The 22522-nt window shown below is 38.1% G+C and overlaps 1 protein-coding gene across 3 annotated transcripts in view; it reads left to right on the forward strand.

Moving 5' to 3' along the window:
• Nucleotides 1-22522, forward strand: part of LOC121346156 (coiled-coil domain-containing protein 170-like) — a 46721-nt gene that overhangs the window by 18747 nt on the left and 5452 nt on the right. For all 3 annotated transcript variants that reach the window (XM_041423692.1, XM_041423693.1, XM_041423694.1), the window contains 8 exons: nucleotides 536-667; nucleotides 3592-3848; nucleotides 7438-7582; nucleotides 9305-9490; nucleotides 15914-16231; nucleotides 18990-19190; nucleotides 20953-21126; nucleotides 21895-22137. In XM_041423692.1, the coding sequence (XP_041279626.1) occupies nucleotides 536-667; nucleotides 3592-3848; nucleotides 7438-7582; nucleotides 9305-9490; nucleotides 15914-16231; nucleotides 18990-19190; nucleotides 20953-21126; nucleotides 21895-22137 (1656 nt within the window). The remainder of the gene's footprint in view (nucleotides 1-535; nucleotides 668-3591; nucleotides 3849-7437; nucleotides 7583-9304; nucleotides 9491-15913; nucleotides 16232-18989; nucleotides 19191-20952; nucleotides 21127-21894; nucleotides 22138-22522) is intronic.

The following is a 22522-nucleotide window of genomic DNA, read 5'->3' on the forward strand; positions in this document are numbered from 1 at the left end:
AAGATATGAGAGAAATCTGAAAAATCATGAGTGCCACAGAGAAGATGGACAGCCATTGCTTTTTTTCAACATTTCTTCTGAACGAGAAATGAGTGGATGTGCGGTAGAACTGAAGTCTAAAAACCAAAGTGGTTCTTTGTTTAAGAGACCCCTGGGGACTCCCTTTGGATTAAAGTTTATACAGGTTGAAAGAGTGACTGTATAAATTTGTAGAAAAGGGGCCTTTTGGATGTTGCTAAACATATAGAAACTGCTGGAAATAGCCAGAGCTGCAAACAGTGGGAGGTCATGGGGTTGTTGAGGGGGACCATCTTCCTTTAGCACTGGTGTTGGTGGCTGAACTTTGAGATGAAGGTGGTGACTCGTAGAAAAACGACTCTTTAACCTATTTTTCAGTGTGTGTTACTCTGGGAATAATACTCTGCAACATTTGGAGTAATGCCCTGGAGAAGCTTAATCAAACAAAAAAGCACTGAAGCAAAAATGTTCCAAAAATGTGATGTCTAAAAGTTTTGTGTTAATTCTGTCTTCACAGGAATCTCATGATCACGTTCTTTTGGATATTCCCGTCACTAGAGAGCAGATGAATCACTATCGAGCTGCAGCTGAAACTGCTCAAAGTGAACTTGCAGTACTTTCAGTGAAGTATGACTGTGCCCAATCAGAGGTACACCTAATAATAATTTCAAATCCTTCTCCAAACCTGAGGATATTTTGTAGTCTCCTTATGTAGAGAATAGAAAGCTTGCAGAAAGTCTGAAACTTGCTTTTCCTACAGAACTTTTGGGTTTTTCTTTTTAGAATGTCTGTGTGATTTATACTTTGTTTCCTTCTGTAATCAAGAACTGATTCTAAGTTTGTATTTTGGAGATTTGAAGCAGTTTTTTATCATCATCTAAGTGCAATATGTTTATATTAAACCTGAAAATTAATTAAATTGTGGTTGTATAAATGTTCAGATAGCCTCCTCTTCGTGATGGTGAGTTAAGATCTAGCTGCTTATCTTTACTCATGTCTCCCTTTTATTCAAGTTATGGCTCCCCAAATGTGCTCTGCTTTCGTCACCAGTGAAATTGTGTTTGTGCTAATGAGCTTGATTGTAGCTAGAGAGACTGAAGAGCATGTACACGTACTTTTTTTACTCTTCCTGCTCTGTAGATGGAGTTTCTCCGGAGAGGATTTATTACAGGATAATTTTTAGAACCGCCTTATTCCCACAAGTATTTTTTTTTTAAACATATAACTGGTTAAAATTGATTTGATTGAAGTCAGCAATGTGGGCAGTGGTCAGTTTTAAAGTGGAATAAAATTTGCCTTTAGAAGACATGAAATGCTTACATTAATTCACATACAGAACTACAGGCATAAGTGGCCATTGACTGAGGTTTAATTTGATCAGTTGATCCTGAAGTTACTGCAGGGTTCTCCTACATTTAACATTTATCCAGAACTGGTGCCTTACATTTAAATTTTAAGAAGCCATACAGAATCTAATGTTCTCATACAAAGAATTTATTACTGGAAATGTTGAATGGCTTTATTGCCAGAACGTCTGACTGATTTATAGATTTTTCAAGACAGTGCTTGCAAAAGCATAGTCAAAAAAGCAGCTGTTCATGCTCTTGTTAATAAAGACCTTCATGACCCAGCTGAGGTCAGAGCCTTGTTCTGCTGAGTGCTCTGTAAAACTCATGATATGGGATTATTCTTGCTTTTTCTGCTATTGGAACTGACCACAAAGACAATGGACAGATGAAAAAATATCACATGGGGAGTTGAACCACAGAGAAATGTTAAGGTTATGAACACTCTAAGATACCATAGCTTGGTCCAGCTGCCAAGCAAAGCAGTGCTATTGTTCCTTCAGCTGCTCATTTCCTTCCCCACACTGCCCCACCCCTTGTGCCTGTACAGATGTATGTCTAGTTTTTACAGTGCGCTGTTGTGTCCATGCAATTGAAAAATAATTCCTTTCCTTCTGAGTTGCTTTTTAGCCAGATCAGTTTCCCAATCTTATTTCACCTTGTAGCCATATAAGTGCTTCTTCTAGCACTGAGAGGAGGGTGGAGTATGGAAATGAAGCCCATGGACCTGGGAAAAAGCCAAGCTGCTTTTCTCGAACTCAGTGCTGCTCCAGAGTATCTGCTAAAGCTGCACTTGAACGTGAAGCATAAGCTTACTGAAGACTGTGCTGCTGCTGCAAGGCTGATCCTCCCACCTGATTCCTCAGCGTTAGCCTTCGCTCTGTGATTCTCTTTCTCCTCTGCAAGAGAAGTGAAGTATTTTTTATGGGTTGTTATTGAAGTTGTTTGTAGGGGAGTCGGACAAACACAGGGCGGGTGCGAAGGAGAGGACAGGCGTGCGTGGCTGGAAGGAGGAGAAGCAGGACCTCCCTTTTCCAAGACAGTTGCTGTTCTGTTGCCTCACTAGCCTCTCAAATTTCTCTGAGTATCTTGGGTCACACTGAAAGACTCCAGCAGAGAAGTGAATTTCCCGTTGTTCTGGATTGCAGTGTAATGTCTTAAATATTTTTTTCCCTTAAAATGTTTGCCACAATTTAGAAGTTTAGTCATTCACCATAAAGAACAGTTAACTTGGCTAAATTATTTGCCTGGAAATTTTATGTGATAGGACAGAAGTCCTTCAGATTGCATCTTGCTGCTGTTAGTTGGAATTTTCAGGAAAACCGAAACATGCCTTAACACTTCTTGTGCAAAAAAGACCACTTTGAATTACTTGTTCCTAATAAGAAAAAAAATCATATGGGAATTTTGTTTGCCTGGTGAGTCTCCCTCATGTGCAGTTTCCTAGAGAAACTTCAAACAGAAATAGTTCAATGGAAAATGGTATTTTTTTAACAAAAAGAGAGAGGAAAATCTACTAAACTCCATAAGCTCTTGGAAAGCTCTAACATCATCCTTGTAAGAGGTCTTTAACATTCAAGGGTGATTTTCCTCCTCCTACCCTTCCTTAAAAGGCTCTGTTGCTGTTTCTGTGTAAATACAGCTACATTTAATTGGATTATCATACTCAAAAATAACTATTTGCATAAGATGAGAAGAGGGTGCCTACCACACAATGCTCCAAAACCTTACTTGCCTCTGAATATGCCTCAAGCCATCAAAAGGCTCCACATTCATACAGCAGGATACTTTGCTGTTACAACTCCCTGCAGCTCTAGATTATCTGTGGAATTGAGCACCAGATTTGGAAGCAGCCAGGCAGCAGGCAAAAAAAGAGGGAATAATGGTGTTAATAACTTTGCTGTACTGCAGATACATAGGAGACATGAGTTAAGGTTGTGCAGCAGAACTTAATTTAGACTTCTCCTAAATTCTGAATCAGTAAATAAGCTTATTTTCCTGTAAGATGTTGTCTTGAAAAGTTGTACTGTGTTACCCAACAGTAGCTTCTGTTTTTGCAAACCTCTTTCATTTCTTTTTTCTAGTCATATGAAAGTAAAGTTGTGTCCCTCTACTCAGTCTTGTAGTGATAGAAATGTGTTTTCACATTACTAAGTTTGTAATACAGTAATGTTATTTCAGGCTGGGAAAACCATTCTTCATTAATTGTCTCCTTTTCTATCTATAGCTGCTTAAACTCAGGTCGAGCATGATCTCTAAAGAAGCTTCTTTTCAAGAGCTGAAGGCTGAAGCTGAAAGCTACAAGGAAAATGAGGCTAGACTGATGTCCCGCCTCCTGTCTTTGCAAACGCGAATCCAGGAGATGGAGGAAGAGCTGTGCGTGCTCGCTGCTTCTAAAAACCAGGCTGAGCTGGCAGCGCAGGTGGCATATAAGGAAAATTTGGAGCTGAAGGAGGAACTTCATGAGAAAAGTGCAGAACTTAAGTAAGAGTCATGTGAGATAAGAAACAACTTTTTTTGGGTGGGATGAGACAATGGTACATTTGTCAATATAGAAAAATAAGTAGGTAGATAGACTTTATTGCAGTTCTGAATTCTGTTACAGTGCTTAAGTGTGTGGAAGATGTTGAAATTTGAATTTTGTTTTGAGTTGGTAGTCAATACCTAGAGGTTTGAATGTTTTGTACTTTGAAGGTGAAATGCATTGAACTTATAAAATATAGTATCCTTTAACTGTACTGTTCTTAGCATAGTGTATCAGAGCACTGATATGTCAGTTCTGCATAATTGCTCATGTTTCGTGTCTGTAGGATGGAGACTCGTAGCAACATTGATTGGTATGAAAATATTCCGAGCTCTTAAATTCCAAAATCAGTGTCAGTCCTATTAGTAGACACCTGGACTTTTAAAATAGATTTTTCTGCCCATTATCAGACTAATATTTGTGACTATATCAATACTGTCTAGAGCAAGGAGTGAGTGTTTACCAGAGCAAGGTGTGTGTTCACCAGACACCTGTCTTTCCCAAAGGAGTGTTTGACACATCTCTGCCAGGTTTTATGCATTAAAAGTGAATAATTAAGTAATTTTAAAACTTAGAGAAAACCATTACAGTGCACTTGTTTATTAGCAGCTGATTTGCCAAAAGCCCTGCCTGGAGAGTGCAGTTTTACATAATGGCTGTTAAGTTTCTTTAGAATGCTGTTTGTGGTAGGGGAAAAAAAATAGGAAGAAGAAGAAAAGGGAAGAAAAACCTCCTATCCCGTTTGCTTACCTAACTCCCTGGGAGAAAACTTCTGGAATACTGTGTTTCATACTTGCCTGCCATTATAGTGATACAATCAATTTTATGGGAATAAATCTCTCCTGTCACTCCCAGAGCAGTCCTGGCTGCTCTCTTTGGCATACAATGCTTGTGTAATCAGTTCTGTTTGTGCTGATGTGTGGTGATCAGGACCAGGGGACTGCTCCAAGAGAGAAGTGAGCAGAAAAAAAGCTTGATTTCCACCTCTACCAATCCCAGCTCTGGTTCACTGTGTGCCTGGAGTGTGCCACTGGACTTCTGGCAAAAGGGAGGAGACGCAGGGATAGTGACTCTGCTCATTTGGAAGGAAAAAAGACGTTCGGTTGCTCATGAATGTGCAGTGTTTGCTTCCAAAGCTTTTTGTTGTCCTCAGCTAATGGTTACATGTGTCACTTCACACTAACCAATGTGTTGACTCAGTGGACTTCTGTCACTTTTTCTGGCCACCCTGGTAGTGCATGGCATGTGACTAGTCCTAATTAGGTGTTTGAAAAAGATTTTCACTTAAAACCACTAATGAGAGGGAAGAGCAAGCCAGCATGCATGAAGTGCACATTTACATCCTATATCTTGGGGATACAGTAAGAAATGTTTGGTGAATTCTCTGATTGGCTTCCAGGATGTGCACCTCTCCTATTGAAAATGGTGCTTTTCTACTCGACATGTCTATTGCCATGGTATTTTTAGAGTGTGAACTGTCAAAAGCTTTTTTCTTCTTCTTTTTCCTTCCCTTCTCTTTGCTCATTAGTTCTGAAGAGCTAGCAAAACTGTGAAAAAGCTGTGTTCTACTTTTTTGTACCTGATTGCCTATTTTCTAGGTGCTCACACCTCTACGGCCCTACTGCAAGTAATTAGATTATTCGTAAAGTTATCAAATGAGTGCTTTGTACTTCAGATTTTTTATTTTTAGCAGCAGGCATCGTTTTGTTAGTGGATACCTCAGGTTTTTAGAGCCATGGAACAGTTGTGGGTGGTCAATCTTATATAATATTCTGACATATAGGCATGCTTTTGTGGCACGTCTGAGCCTAATACCTTTTCACTTCTGATATATCCCTCCTCACAACAACAGTGTAGCAATCATCTCATGGTTTACTTTTGTTGGGGCTGCAGAGGAAAGGAAGGTGCCCAGAGGTGAGGAAGCTGTGAGGGTTCTTGTGCTCTGAGGGACAGTGTCTGCTGCAGAAGGCAGAGCTCTTTTGGCTCACGGTGTGTGCTGTGCAGCGCCGTGTGGAACTGCCCTCACAGTGTCCAGAGCAGTAATGAATGTTTTCTATCCCTCTCTGTTATTCTGCCACTCTCTTCCACTTTGCAGCATTTTCAGCAGCTGTGCTGCTCTCCCCCCTAAGGTTATGTGTTAAATCTTTTCATGGGCTGTTTTGCTTACTGATTTATAAGCATTCATTGTACTGTGTTTGCACCCACTGTGCATCTCCCATTGGAGTCTCTTTGGTTATGGAATGATGCTCTGTGATTGCCAGCTGGGAGAGGAAGAAATCAGACATGGAAAAGAATGAGTCCAGCAATGACTGCTCTACCCATGTTAAAAACTGTCAATAGTGCTATGCTCTGATAAGCAAATGAATTTCAATGAAATATTTGCTCTAGACACTCATTTGGTTACGTCTCAGGTCTTGTATTCTAGAGTGAAGAACTTGCTTTAGAAAGAACCTTGTTTTTCAAATGGAAGCTTGTCTTGTAAAGCCTTACCACTACCAACCTACCACATCTTGCACTCTTCCACTAAGAACCTCCCTCGTGGGTGTTACTGAGAGGTGCTGCAGTTGGCATTTGGATTACACTAGTGGTTGTTTTGAGCTCTGTTTGGTTGGCTGGTTTTGCTAACCTGTTTGTTTGTAGTTTTTTGTAAGTGATGTGTGTTTCAGCATCATGAGCAAGATTTTTTTCTGTGTTTCCTACCGAATCAGACTGTGGTGGTCCTTGTTGGCTGGACCCATCTTTGTCCCTGGCAAGGGAAGGAAAGTAACCACATTTATATTAAACTCACTGTTAATTTATTTGGTTGGTTGTTCTTGTAGAGTTTTCACAAACAGAGTATCCGTGCAATAGGCACCTGTTGAGTGAAATTGAAGGCAAAATTGCAATGAAATTCCTGGCAAAAAGCTCCCTTTTCTTAATATCTTTGTGATAGCCCCTAGATGCTGTCTTTTTAAATGCATCCCTTTCATGAGTAGTGCTTCAGAGCACTGTACAGCAAAACAATATGTCTCCCATCTCCGCTTCTGCTGATAAACTTCCCTTCATGGGTACTCTGGATGCCTTACACTTCCATTGGTCCAGAAAGGCTTCTCTTTACTTGAAGTTTGTCAATCATCTCTGTCAGCTTCTTTAGAGAGAGGGCATGTGAAGTGCTTTTCACATATTTTTGCTAAGAGTTGATCACTCTCTCCCCCACACTTACTTTTTTCTAAGGTTTTGCTTGCATTTTCTCCTTGTAGTACCTTGAGGACATTATTTATTCATGTCACTTAATTCTTGTATTTTATTAGAATTTATGCTGAGAATGAGAATGGGATCATAGATTTTTTTTGTGTTAATCAAAAGCAATGATGAAGAAATGTTTACACATAAGGCAACAGCAAAAGTTGTATGCATTACATAACAGATATAGAGAAATTAAATGTAATTTTTAAAATTCATTTGGTGGTATGCAGAAACTAGCAATAGTCTTGCAGCAGTGCATTTTGCCTAGAATTCTTTTTCAGGGAGCATTCATCCTGATGTGTGTATTTTTCTCTGTCTGATTAGTAAATATTTGAACGAGTATGAAGAAAACATGACTCAATCTTCTAAAATCAGCAAAAACTATGAAGAGCTCCTTGCACATCTTTCTGGATTCTTGGACATAGACATCAGAGAAAAAGAGAAACCACAAGAACATTTAACATCAAAGGTGATTGTGTAGGCAAATGTTTCCCTACAGTGATTTAACAGAAAAATATTTAGTTGTCACAGAAGTAAAGCAAATAATAGAGATCTTTGCATTTAATTATGTTTTGCAGACAGTGCTATCGTTTAAAGGCAGATTTTTTTTCATACTGGGCTAATTTTCAAAGGTGCTGAAGACTAATAAGCCTCAGTGAACTCAATCTGCTCTTATCTGCATAAATAATTTATCAGCCTGCAGTTCCCGCGTACAGCCCTGATTAGATACTTGGTTACAAGCTTTCCTTAAAACATTAATGTGGGGGTCAACAGGTGGTGTGTAAACTGCAGCACTAGATCTTATCTCTTATCTTGAGCTGCCATACCATTAAATGCAAACACTGAAATGGCATGCCCTAAAACAACATTTTCTGTGTCCTGTAATGAAATGCTATAAATAACTTTGTGGTGTTTCTGAAACTTAATAATAAATATTTATAATTTCTCTTCAGAATACTTCTGAAGTTCCAAAAACTAAGTTTCCATTTAGGAAAATAAAGTTGTCTGCATATTCTTTTTAACATCTATCAATGCTGCTGAAAGTAATTTTATTCTAATTTTATTAGTTTAACTCATCTTCTGTCCACTCTTTGATCTCTATTTTTCTTCACTTTGGAGCACAATAGATATCTGGGGAAATTCTATTTCATTATGTTCATGTCATTGTAAGATTACAGTCTTAATAAATCAAGATTATCTAGGTATGTATCACAGTGAGTGTACGCCCTCATAATATTACATAATATTGCAAGCACATCGAAATTTTAATAGATGCTCTAAAAATGTTGCGTAAGATGCACTCTTGCATGCTTTAATAATTAATAAGTTAATATTTAGAGCTTTAAAAAACATATTTTCATGTATTTTAACAAAGTAGTGATAAATCTAGTTGGGAAATCTAATTTGTGCTGAAAGCTGTGCCTTAGGAAACCTTAGCAGCTAGTTTTTCTGGGGTATTGGCACATCTATTTAGCTTCTTTTCCACGTTAGGTTTTTATTTAAGAGAGAATTGATCTGTTTTAGTCTTAACAAATGTCTTGCCAGCAGGAATCAGGGTACATTTTTTTGCTCACTCTTTGAAGTGCCCACATTCATCTATTGCACTGATTGGAAATAGCATAGCATACCAAAACAGCCCTAGAATCCTCCTGGAAAGGATTCCTTTTTCCAAGGTGCTGGCTGCTCATAATGGCAGCACACCCGGTATTTGGCCCTGTCCTTGAATGTGCTTATAAACATAAATATCTGGTGCTTAAAAAGTTTTGAGCATGAATTGCAGCTTTCTTGTTCCAAATGAAAGGCACACATCTTGAAAAGCCAGGCTGAAAAGGTTTGCTTTTCACATGAAGGAGCTGCGTGGTCTGTCTTCTAACCTGCCTCCTGTCGAGCATGGATATGCAGCAGCAGAAGCTCTCCACCTGTTTAATACATCATAAAGCCTGTGTGGGAGCAAATCTGAATCACATTTAGCTAAGGTGGGGGTTTATAGTGAAGATATAATTCTATGATTTTAACTGTCTTTCTACTCTTTTTCTGAAGGAGCAGTAGAGTGCAATTATAAGTCTGACCTAGGGGTCACCAGAAGCATTGAGTCTTTATTGGCTTGATTAGGAGCAGGTATAACTGGGATGAATATTTTTGATTTTTAAGAGCTTCTAAGAAGCTACTAACATTTGATTTATTTCTCAAGGTCTCTGAAATATGTAAAGAAAATGTGACATTAAAAGACCAGGTTGCTGCTCTTCAAGAAGCTGTGAATGTCCATGAGATGGAGTCTAAAGCTAACAGAGAAACTATCATGAGACTAGTTTCAGAAGTGGCCAAGGAGCAGAAAAAGGCAGCAGGATACTACCAAGACATGGAAAAACTTAGTAAGGTACATAATGGCATGGTGTGTATGCTTATCTGGTTTTCAAATGTTTTCTCGAAATTTGAAATTAATTTTCAATAGGAATTGCATGAGAAAAAATTATGTTGATTAGGGTCTTTCCTAAAAAGGACATTTTTCTGAGGTTATTTTCAACTTTCTGGAAATGAGGTATGAAGATTAAACAATAACATTTTGTAAAATAGATCTGAGGTAGATTTGATGGCTTTTAATGCTGTTTGCAAATGTCTATTTTTGCTGTCTTTGCAGTGTTGTAACCTTTGTGCTTGCACAAACATGTAAATAAATGAATGTGTATATTGTTAATGTCTGAGGCACAAGTATGAAGTGGTGAAAAAATGCTTTTTAAAATAATATTTATTTGCTACTGCCAGTTTTGTGAGAATTTTTAGACTCAGTTTTACAAAAATTCTAATGAGAAATTGAAAGGAATTGATTGGACACTATTCTTTCTCTTAAAGCACTGGCAGGTTAAGTGTCTTGGCTTCCATACACACTAGATTATCTTTTCACTGCCTTATAAATTTGTATTTCATAACCATTGACTCATAGCCAAAAAGTTGTAGCAATAGGATGGCTCTTGCAGGAAAGCAAGAAGTTTCCCTGTTGGGAAGCCTTAGAGGAAATCTGTGCAGCAGGAAGCATGGTCAGATGAGAAATGTAAGTTAAGTCGTAACTCAAGTATTTCAAATTCACTTAGCCATGATTTGTGAAGGAAAAGGATGTGATTTAAGGATGGAATTGCTCCAGGAGAACTTGCCATTAAGGATTGAATTGCTCCAGGAGAACTCTTAATGGCGAGTTTCAAAGGATGTTTCAAAGGATGGACGAACAAAGTGCATTTCTGTAGCAATTTTGCAATTTTCCTTATTGCTTTGCACTTTGGTTGATGTCTGTGGAAAGGAAGCAGTTTAGTGAAGCCAGAATGAAGATTTCCTGCAGGTGAAACAGTGCAGTTAAAGCTGATGGCCAGAACGTGAGAAAATAAGAGAAGAAACTTAGACTGCCGAATACATAGCTGAGTTGTGTGTGACTGAGTTTGTAGGAATTTTTAACATAAAGACAACCTTGTGCAAGTGAGTTTTCCAAAGTAATGCAGCATTTTCCCCACCCCTGGCATTCCTCTTTTCCTGAAGAAGAGACACCCACCGTACACGTTGAAGGATATAGTGTTCTGATTTGGTTGTAAGCAAAATACTTAGGAGATGAGAAATAGCTGGCAGCCTGCTCTGGAAAAGAAAGAATTTGTGGGGAAGATAAATGTAAGTACCACAAGGGTAATAAATTTTTTTTACTGCCGAAAATAGTTCTTACCAAGCTGTGTACAGTTTTCTAAGACTCAATGGAACTGGGAGAGAGCCTGCATCAAAAATTTAAAAGGGTCCTTTTTGAGAACATTTTGTTTTCATGCTTCACTTCAAACACAGGTGTGTGAGGAAGAAGAGAGTGTAGTTTTCTCAGTAAGCCAGAATCAGGAGATGTTTTAAACCAAGATCAGGGCTCCATTTGTGGCTTGTTTTTCAAGTTTGTTCCAACTGCCAGAACATTTACCAAGTTGAGCTATTTTCTGAAAAATATTTTCCTATCGTTATTTTTACATGTGCCAAATACATAATTTATTTAACCAATTTTGCAGAAATATATTTTATTAGTATTGCCTTTCAAAAGGATTGCCTTTGAAAAGCCCCATCTGCATAGAGGCTGCAGATTCCTCCAGTGCAATTTCAGTTTAGCAACTTACATTTGCAGACACTGAGTAAATCTGTTGAGAAGGTTCTGTGTTCACAAAAGCGTATGAAGAAGTTCAATAGTGAAAAAGAAAGCAAAAAACAAAAAATGCTTTAAGTCTTCACGTGTGAAGTGTGGGATCCTCTGTTCCCTTGGTGGGTGTCTGGCTTGGTTACAGGAGGGGCACCAGTGGCACAAGTCAGTGTGACTTCACCACATACCTCATGCTGCACAGTTTAAGCACATGAACAGAGCTGCTGCATGTGTTGTGACATGTTCCCCTGTCAAGGTGAGAAGCAGAAATCCATACTGCTCCTGCGCCAGAAGACTCATACTTGGCTGTGTGTTTCTGGGCTGTTTTCTGGACTTAATGGAGTTGCCTGTAGCTGAATTCACCCAGCAAAGGCTGAGTACAAGTGACTCTGCCTGCGTGTGCCAACAGCTCTCAGGGCCAAATATTTTGGCCGTCTTCAGTATTACAGATGGAGATGGCAGCCCATTTCCCCCAGTTTTCTCTTAAAATTCTCCCTAAGTGTATAGGGACCATCACACTCTTCTGTCAAGATTTGGCCACCACACTGTTCCCTGCCACCCTTCTGAATAATTGCCTGTTTTAGTTGCCAGGTAGTTCTCCACTCCTATTCCTTAGGAATTTTATGAATTCCTTCTCTTGATCAGGTGCTTTTTTTTTTAATGTTCCACGGGGAAGTAGCTGCCTGTTTCCAAAAATTCTTACTGAATAAAATGAAAGCCAGTTAATTACATTTTAAGGTTAATGTATTTAAAATATTCTTTAGCTTGTTTGATATTTGAATATTTGTTGCAGTTAGCTGGGCTCCATTTGAGGAACATTAACAAGTGAACAATCATTTTATCTGTTCCACTCTCAGTCTCACTGCATGACAATATCAAGCAGCAAAGAATAAAAGCCAATAATTCCTGAAACTAATAGAAGTAAAAAAAAAAAAAAAAAATCAAGAAGCTGGTTTTTCCCCCCCCCTAATCTATTATTTTTATTTATTTCTGAATATATTCCTCTATTTATTTCTAAATTTCTCATGTTTCTGATAGAATATTGCAAGATTTTTCTTCTGGAAATCTGTAAATATTGTGCATACCTTTATTATGGCTGCATTGGATATCAAATTTGCATTTGATGAAAAACAACTTTTAAACCCTGCCCAGATTTCTAGACTGAGAATCAGAATATCTGAACTTTCTTTCTGTGTTTCCAGAAAGTGATTACTGATTATGATAATCGTAATTAGAGAATTTTAACATTCTTTGAGAGTGTCTATAGTTCCTCTAAAATGTCTTATGTACTCTAAGCAAATATTTAATAAATATTTAATATTTAATATTTAATAAATTTACTATTTAATAGACTCCTCTATGGTATTTTATCTAAGATATAGAAGAGGATGCATATATTCTTCCAGGTTAATTTAAATAGAGCATTGCCACAGATGAACCACAAGAACTTTCTTGTTCTTGTTCTGTTTCACATCTTTGCTGATGGTTCAACCTGGAAATATTTTGCAAAGATGTGCACCGTGCAAAGTCTTTAAAGAATACACTTAAAATATAAGCAAGCAATTTTAATTAATACAAATACATCTGCATTTACTACTGATGCAAAATTCACCAAGAAAATATTCTTCAGTATTCAATATTGGCTTATATTATTATGTTAATGAACAAAATAGATCTAAGTGGTTTCTAATCAATATAAACACATTAAAATAAATCAATTTTATGAAAAGAGTTAATTAAAATATGAAAACCTTATTTAAGGAATTTCACTGAACTTGAGAAACATGGCTACATTTTGAATACACCCAAATACCTAGATTGTAGGAGAGACAGCAAAATGATTTTAGTTTTTTTTGTCCCAACAGATAAATACAGGAATCAGTTTCTCAGAACTTGGATTTTTTTTTTTTTTTTGTTTTTTTTTTTTTTTTGTTTATAAGATGGTGCGGAAATACATATTAGAAACAGGTTTCAACCAGCATCACAGATATTTCCAGATGGAATCATTTGAGAAGACAGGAGATAAGAGCAAAGTAGTTTACAATCCTCAGAGTATAACAGTAGTAACTGGAGGTGCAGCTGGTGTAAGAATTGATCTGGATAATACCTGCATTCTTTTAATACCTTTTTATTACTGTTAATGCAATGTGGGCTCTTTTTTGTGTATGTACATGTCGTTGATGTTAGTCTATTGAGAGCATGCTGCTGATTGGGGTGTCAGTATTAGTAGAATAATGGAATTATTTGGGTTTGGAAAAGACCTGTAAGTTCATGGAGCCCAATTGTTAACCCAGCACTGCTGAACTCGCCACTAAACCATGTCCCTAAGTATCCTGTATACAGTATCCTGTATCCTAATATCCTGTATATCTCTAAGTATATCTCCAGGGGAGGTGACTCCACCACTTACTTCCCTGGGCAGCCTGTTCCAGTGCTTCATAGCCCTTTTGATGAAGAATATTTTCCTAACATCCAATCTGACACAATTCAAGGCCATTTCCTACATATTTAAAATGGGAGAAGAAATCGACCCCCACCTGTCTCCAGCCTCCTTTCAGGCAGTTGTAGAGAGTGATAAGGTCTCCCTTGAACCTCCTCCAGTTTAAACATCCCCAGCTACTCCAGATCCTCCTTATCAGACTTGTGCTCCAGACCCTTCACTGGCTCCACTGCCCTTCTCTGGACACCAGAGCACCTCAATGTCCTTCCTGAACTGACAGACCCAAAACAAAACACAGCACTCGAGGGGGTGGCCTCACCAGTGCCGAGTACAGGGGGACAATCCCTGCCCTGCTCCTGCTGGCCACACCATTGCTGATCCAGGCCAGGATGCCATCAGCCTTCTTGGCCACCTGGGCACAGCTGGCTCATGTTCATCTGCTGTCAACCAGAACCTCCAGGTCCTTTTCTGCCAGGCAGTTTCCCAGCCACTGTTTGGAGGCTTGTGCTTCTTTATTTTAGACCTTGATATTTAATAAACTATGTTTGTTTTCAGATGTTCACAATTTAACAAGACGGTGATTAGGTGAGCTCCCTGGTGCTGGCAAGCCATTTTAGCACTGCCTTTCTGAAAGGAAAAATACACACTGCTGAAAACTGTAATTGGAATAAATGACTCTTTATTCTTTGCTGTAATTACCATAATGTAGTTCTGAGCACAGGTGGGAATTTTCTATTAATAGGACTTGTCTAGAATAAAAAAGAGAAATTGGCAAGGAATCAGGCCCACATTTGTTTCTAAAACAATTCTAAAATTACTTCAGAAATGTGTAATAACAAATAATTTCCTAAATGACAGGGGTTGTTTTTATTTATGTTTTTGCATGTTTGCCTTTTCACTGCTATTAGTATTTTTAGTACCATATTTTTATATTTTATTTTCTAAAAGTGCCCTGCAAACGCCTTTGTTTTGGCCACCGTCCCTGCAGATCTACAGAAATGCTCCCAGATTTAACTGCTTGATTGGCAGGTATTCCATTAATACAAATGACATGCTGTGCTCCAGTGGAAGCACACACGGACCCTGAGAGACCCTTGAGTAATCACCATATTCATAACTGCTCCAGGAACAGTTCTCTAACTCCAGTGTGCACAGTCTCAGCTCATATCAGTCCACTTACCACTGAGACCTCCAGAAGAATCCAGTCCCTCTCTGTAAATATTCCATCCTCTGTAGTTATTTTGTGTCATGTATGGAATAATATTCTTTCCCATTTGTTCTTCCCAATCAGAAAATGCCCTGAGAAATGAAGACCTAGTCTTTGCTATACTTTTAGTTGGCCTTGCTGCACATATTTTTCTTGTATAAGTATGTGTAAGCACTCTTAATATTGGTATTGTGGGGAAAGGAGAGACACTCAATACTTTATTTCATTATGTTTAGAGGGTTATTTTTCTTTATTTTTTTCTGTCGTAATTTGTTTTGGTGTCATGGGTCAGGATGCACAGTTCTTTCTGTCTGCTCTGACCTGTTAGGTCAATATTTATATACAACTGATATAGATACATATGTATTGGCTATATTTTATTCCTTCCCAACCAAGCCTTGATTTGCCTGGTCCCTCCCTTCTCATTTCTGTGAATAAATAATCTCAGGAATTTTTCTTGCATAAACTTTTTGTCAGATAAACTGATCTCAGAGATCACCTCTTATCACCATATTCAGGGAGATTGTGTCTGTGGTTTTGGTCAGCTCTGAATTTTCAGGCAGTTGGATTTTATCATCACTGCAAGTCCCTTCCAACTGAAATATTCTATCCTACCCTTTCCCCTCTCAGTTGTAGTACTTTGGCTTTATTTGTGATGCATCTTTTTCACTGCTTGTTTTTCAGGCCGTAATGTCTGGATGGAAAAGTAAGATTTCAATAGTTTTACAATAAAAAATTTGGTTTCATTCATCTGAAATTTTTATTTATGTATTCCTTTTTGCAAACCAATATAAGAGGTTAGGTTTTAGTGTGATTACAGCTGACTTAAGGTTTTCATCAATTTCAGTGGCTGTTCCCCTATGAGACCCTGACACTGAGCAAATATGAGGACTATGGGTCCTAGTTTCTCTGACTGGAGTACGTGCTCCTGAGTTATTCCTTAATTTGTGTGTTGTGGAGAGGGTTTATAACTGATTCTTGTTTAATTTTTCATGCACTTCAGGATCTTGACAGTGCAATAATAAAGAGGCAGAGTTTAGAGATGGAGATGAGAAACCTCCAAGAGAAACTGACTGTTAACCAGAGAGCTTTGGACACCTCAAAGCAGGAGCTGCACAATCTGAAGAAATCTTCCCGTGAGTTAGATGCAAGCTTGAAGAGTAGCAGAGAAGAGGTCAGGACTGCTCAGGGGTCTTTAGAGGCTTTTAAAGAAGAAATTGCTACCCTGCTCAGCTGTGGATCTGCAACAGTTAAACCTTCTGAGAAGGCCATTTTGGAGAGGATCCAAGAAATAAATTGCAAAGAGGAGAATAAAGAAATAGTAAGTCAGCAACTACTGCAATGTGTGTATTTATTCCCTTTGGGTTCTCTTTCATTTTATTCAACTGGTAGAGTGTTGATTCTTTCTGCTTAGGTTTTGGGATTACAGAAACCTTTAATTTTTTTGTTGTCTATTGATTTAAGGTAATAGAAGAAAAGCATCTATGTTTTACTAAGCAGGAAGAGTTCAGAAGAGTTCAAAAATTAAATTAATAATAGATGATGTTAAGAAGAAAAGACTTGGAATGGTCTTTCAGTTACAACATTGAAATTTGGTTTCTGTGCCAGCAGACATCAAAGAACACTGGTTGCTATGATTTAGTAAAACCTGTGAACAAGTATGGATTTGCTGCTGCAATGGTGACTTCAAGAACTGACTTCTTTCTCAAAGCAGATATAATTGATGAGTTGCCACAGGCAACTTCTTTCCATCCAGTCCTCAAAAGCTGCACCTAAAAATAAAAATGTGTCTTTACACTTACAGCTAAACATTATTCAGCATCCAAAGAAGGTAAAAGGAAGGCTCTGGCTTGAGGCATTTGGGCTGGTAGTTTGCAAAGGTGTGTTTGAATGTATAGATAGAGAAGGGTCAGCTCAGAAGGAAGGTGAATCAGAATGCAGCCTGACCAGTGTCAGTATCCTGACACTGCACTGAAGTTTCTCACCTGCTTGCTTACAATTTATTAATTTTGTCAGTGAGGACTATTTATATAATTGAAAGTCACATACTAAATCCAAAGCTGCTTTCAGTGAGCCACTGAAAACCAGCTCTGATATTCTTGTCAGATTTTGAAATTGTAATCTCTCCTGCTGATGTGATAGTTTTTAATGACAGCAAATGGTTTTGTATTCTGTCCAAGGCTGGAAATAGTCCTTGAAAATATCCTGTGCATTTTGGTGAAGTACTTAAAAAAAAAACCAAACAAAAACCTGTGCCATTGTCCATCTTGCCTACCTGGGCACATTGTTGGCTCAGTTTCAGCCAGCTGTTCACCAGCACCTACACATCCTTTTCCACCATGCTGCTTCCCAGCCACTCTGCCCAGCCTACAGCAATGTTGTGACCCAAGGGAAGGACCTGGCACTTGCAACTGGTGCTTTGCCTTGTTGAACTTCATACATTGGCATCAGCCCATTGATCCAGCCTGCCCAGATCCCTCTGCAGGGCCTTCCTACCCTCCTACAGATCCACACTCAGATCCTGCTTTGTGTAACATATAAAATGATTGTAGTCTGAAATTATCCAGTAGCCACATTAAAACAAAAAGCAGGAGGGGGGTTTTTATTCTTCAGGCTGACTGATTAAGCTGCATTAGTCATAAGAATGAGAAGTAGTAGAGGTCAGAACTGCAGGACCAAAAATGCAGCCTTTGTAAGATGATGGATTAGGCACAGGTGGGTAACAAGGCTGCAGCGTTGTTTTAGGAAATACCAACCTTGTGGGTTGTCCCTAAGCCAAGGATGAAAGTTATACCAGGATGCCCCAGGATGATAAAATGACAGCTTCTGCTCTGCTTCTGTGGTACAGCCCTTCACTTTCTCATGTTTATGGATCTTTGAAGCCTCTGAAACCCGCTCTGCAGCCTGATAAAGGGGCTCTAGGTTCCCTGGCAGCAGCGCATCTGGGGGGGACCAGTTACTGAAATTCTTGTTCCTACTGGGTGATGTGAAATGCAAAACAGCACAAAATATGCTTGTGGGTTCTTGCAGATTTATTATTGTTTAGTGTTGTCTACTGCATGAGCATCAGTAATTTCTCAGTGTTTTTAGGCAAGTTGGGGGCAAACTGTTTGTATTTAATTGCAGTTTGGGTTGGAAGCCTTTCAGTGCCATTAAAATTAATGACAGCTCCATGTACTTACTGTTAATTTTATTAACAGGAACCAACAAGATGCTTAAAATTAAGAGGCTGCTTGGAGATGAGTGTATGAACACTGAGTTTCAAATGCACTATAGTTGTAGTAACCAACTACATAGTAACTATGTAACCAAATAATTATATGACAGTAAGAAGAATACAGAGGGAAACAAGCAATTTGATGTATAGAACTGCCTTTCAGTATTTGGCAGTAGTGTAACCAGATACTTTAAAGCATTTAATTTATACATGGTTTACAACTTAATATCCATTACATTATATGCAGGTGTTGTAAAGTTAACAGTGAAGAATTAGAATTTTTCAGAATTGTTCTAGTTGCTTGTTTTGAGATTTTATGCTTTTATCCTTGGTCTCTGTCTAGATTACAGAAATTATTATTACTACTATTTTTTAAAGCACAGTCTCTTGAACACTGCTTAACAGTTACGAGTTGGGAAACACACCTCTGAGGCTTAATTATCCATATTTGCATTCTCCCCTACGTGCTGCATGTATTTTCTAAATAACTTATATGTTTTTTCTAATCAACTCCTCAATAGAATATTGATTTCTTTGCCTTATTTCAAGGAATGATAGCTGACCGCCCAGGTATTGCTGCTGTGCCCACATCTTTGGAAATTTTCTGTCTGAATTACTTTGTATTGATTTTTTAATACAAAGTAATTGTATTTGACTCATCTTATTTATAGAATCTGCTGTTCATTTTTGGGTATCTCCACTTCTGCATTTTTTGCTGGTGGTTGCAGATTTTTTTTTTTACTTTTTAAATGCATATATTTTAAAGATCGATATTTTGCCCTATTTTTAATAATTTATTGATTTATCTTTCTAGCATTTCCCATCTAACCCCATATGCTTTGTTGGTTTGCTTACTCCCTAGATGGTATCTCAGCTTGAAACACAATTAGCTAAACTGACTAAAGCTTTGGAAAATCAGACCAGATTGTACCATGAAGCCCTGGAGAGGAGCAGGAAAGCTGAAAAATGTTCTGAGAATTTCCATGATCAACTGAAGCACTTGGAAGAGGAATTATTAACTGGAGACCTGATGCAAGATGGTTTGAAGCTTGAGAAACAAAAAGTAGTTGCACACATTATTTACTTTTGAATGGAAGTCACTAAAGGCAGAGACACAGCTCATTGTATTGCTTTGGTCTACTGGAGCACTGCAAGTAATGTGAAATAGCGAAGTCAGATATGATGTAGGGAGTAAATAATACCTTTTCATTGACCAACAATTGGAAGATGTAGCTAAGCTTTTGAGTCCCAAGTCCATTACTGTGAAACAAAATGAACAAAAAACCCAACCCCCACCCAAAAAAAAACCACCGAGTAGAAAACCCCCCAAAACCAAACTACACCCCAAAACCAGCTTAAAAGAAGTCCCTGTCAATACCTCATCAGAAGTCCTTCAATTATTCTCTGATCTCAAAATTTCTCTCATCTCTATGTCTTTCTCTAAAACATCATCTGGTCTGCAATCTCTCAAGATCTTGTCATTAGTCTTTGATTCTTTTTTATTATTATACAATCATGACTACTAGGTTTTATTGTCTAATTGTATGAATGAACACACTGTTAGCCTGTAACTCATTCACATAACAAAGAGTTTGAAAAATGACATAGGACCTGGAAAGCCAAACACTACAGCTACGAAAAGCAAAGCTGTAGCATGTTGCTAGGCCAGGATTACTGCTTAGAGGAATCAACAATTTTGTGCTAGATTATGATAAAATAACTTTTTTGAATGAAGCACCCATCACATTGGGAGAAAACCCAATAAAGGAGCTGCTCCTTCTGCTCTGCTTGTTCTGTGAATAACATGTGGGCCTAGATTCTTAAATTATTCTCTACATTTTGCTGCAATGAAGAGATCTTTTCTGTGATTTTTTTTTCTGTCAATAAATAACTGCAGTGCTTTCCTCTTCTGCTGCTGTTTTTAATTTTTTGAATCAGAAATATGAAACAAAAAGGTATTCTTGTTAATGAACGAATGGTGAAACTGGTTTGTTGATTTTTTTTTTCTTTTAATTTGTTTTGTTGATTCTTTGAAAATATAATGGTTTGCACCAGAAGTAAGAGGAAACAAAGGGAAACAGTTTCTAGTAAGAAGGAGGGTTTTGGATTTTGCAAGAGAAGCTAATTGAGAGCAAGAGACTAAAGCAATTTTTAAAGAGCTGGTAGGGCAGGACAAAAGAAGGAAAAATTGGATTGAATACTATTTGATATCTCCTCAGTAAACCAGATGGAGATGTAATTAAAATAACCTTAAAAGCAATTTGTGAACCAGTAACTTATCTCTAAACCTTGCTGTTCCAAAGAAGGGCTGAAGGCTGACTGCGTTAACATTCCTGCATCTCCTCAGCCTACATCGTATGTCATTTATGGCATCCCTGGTACCAGTTCCCTCTGTTTGAGGGCTCACAGTACAAGGCAATCCCAGCACCTGCAGTATTAGTTAGGACACAGCTGCCCATTCTGACATCTCCCTGCCAATTCATGGCTGTGTAAAACAGCAGAGCTCCAGACAGGAGCTGGAGTCAGAAGCAGGGACCTACCTATTGCTGCAGAGAAGCAAACCCCAATTTTTCCTGCTAAGAAGATAAATACAGTAGATCTAGGGATTTATGGACAAAGTAAGTGTTGACTAATAAAAAGACATACGGAGAATTTTCAGTTGTGTCAGGAGTGTACCCAATTACACCCTTTCAGTACATTATTTCTTGTAGTGTACTTGTACATATTGTTGGTTGCCGCTATAGTGGAGATTGCTTTTAAATTGTACTTGTTCATGACTTTTAATGAAATTTTATTATTCTTCTGCCCACTTTCCCACATCTTAGTATCTGAAATTTCTGGAGCAACTTAATGAGAAGATGAAGCTGGATAGTCTAGCAGCAGAGGTTGGATTTGATATGGCTATGGATGTGATTCTGGCCCGGGTAGAGCAGTTGGTGAAACTGGAAGGGGATGCGGTGGTTGAGAACAAGACTGTGGCCTACAGCCTCAGAAGGAAGGTATGCAAAAAAGACATACCATTCAAAGATAAACATATGGCTGTGTTTCTGTAGTGGCTTGCTAGAGGCAGCAGACTGCATATGTGCAAAGAATTTCAAAGATATCCGTGACATAAAAAGAAGATAGTGAATGTTTGCAAACTGTGCAAAAAGACTACGTATTGAAATATTTAAACCCACCAGTCAGTTGAACACAATACTGCTTTTCACAACTTCTTAAGAAAAAACGATGAAGTTATGGATGTTTATGTCTGTATATTTGTCTACTTTTTAATACACATTTATAGTTCTGTAAACAACTGCCAGTAATATTTAAATCTAAAGGGATCTGCCAAGGAGGAAGGCACATTACACAAACTTCTCTAGAAACTAGTAGGGTCTTGGTTGTACTTCACCAAGAATTGCAATGTTTCCAACAAGAACTGTTCCTTATTCAGTTGTTCCTACAGGAACAAATCTGTTCAAATTTGGTCAAAGAACCCTCTGTCATCCTGTTATGACATAGGGAAATCTTTTGGGTTTAGGCTTGTCAGGCTGGTATAGAGCTGATAATTTGGTCTGTTTGAGCTTTAAGACAACAGAGAAGCACAATGAATTGGTAATACAAGGAATATCTAGTTAGGGTATATATGCTGATACTTCTTCACAAAGTTTTCAAGAGAGGAAAAGGATTTCAGGTTATAAATGCAACATGAGGATTAAATTTGTGATTATGGAGTACATCTTTCACATTTATTTTTTCAAATGTTCCTGTGTTTGGAAATCAAGTTGAAGGCTCAGAAAGAAAAACTTGAAAGCAAAGAGCTGCACATGAACCTTCTGCGCCAGAAAATAACCCATCTGGAAGAAGAGAAGCAAGTAAGGGCTGCCTTAGCTGTGGAAAGGGATGAGGCCAATCTTGCTGTCAAAAAGTTACATAAGATTATAGAGAGGCTACAGAAGCAGCTTGATCTGGCAAGGGAAACAAATACTGATCTCAAAGCCAAGCTGTCTGAAACCAGTGAACTTAAGGTGAGTTAAAAGATTAAATTTGTACTTCTATCCATTTTTCTATTCCACTTGGATACAGCTGGACTTAATTTAAAATAAATGTGTTCATGGAGAACTGCTCAAATCCAGGTGGCAAAAACAAATGTAATACTACAATATTTTAAGTATTTTACAATTTGTCTTGATATGCTAAGTAGCATCTGCAAAGCACAATGTAAATTTTCGGGCTATTTTTACCAACAAAACATTTGACAACTCTTCTTTAGTACTCTTTTTCCAGGGAAGAGAGAGACCCTTCACTGTGGATTTTCTTTTCTGTCCAGATACCTCTTTTCACAAAATCTGTGGAGAATTAATTGTCTTTGAAGGAAAAATCTTTTTATTAATTGTGTTCAAATAGGCCTGT

Source organism: Onychostruthus taczanowskii, unplaced genomic scaffold (assembly GCF_017590055.1).
Source record: "Onychostruthus taczanowskii isolate IOZ18803 unplaced genomic scaffold, ASM1759005v1 scaffold8, whole genome shotgun sequence".
NCBI lineage: Eukaryota > Metazoa > Chordata > Aves > Passeriformes > Passeridae > Onychostruthus > Onychostruthus taczanowskii.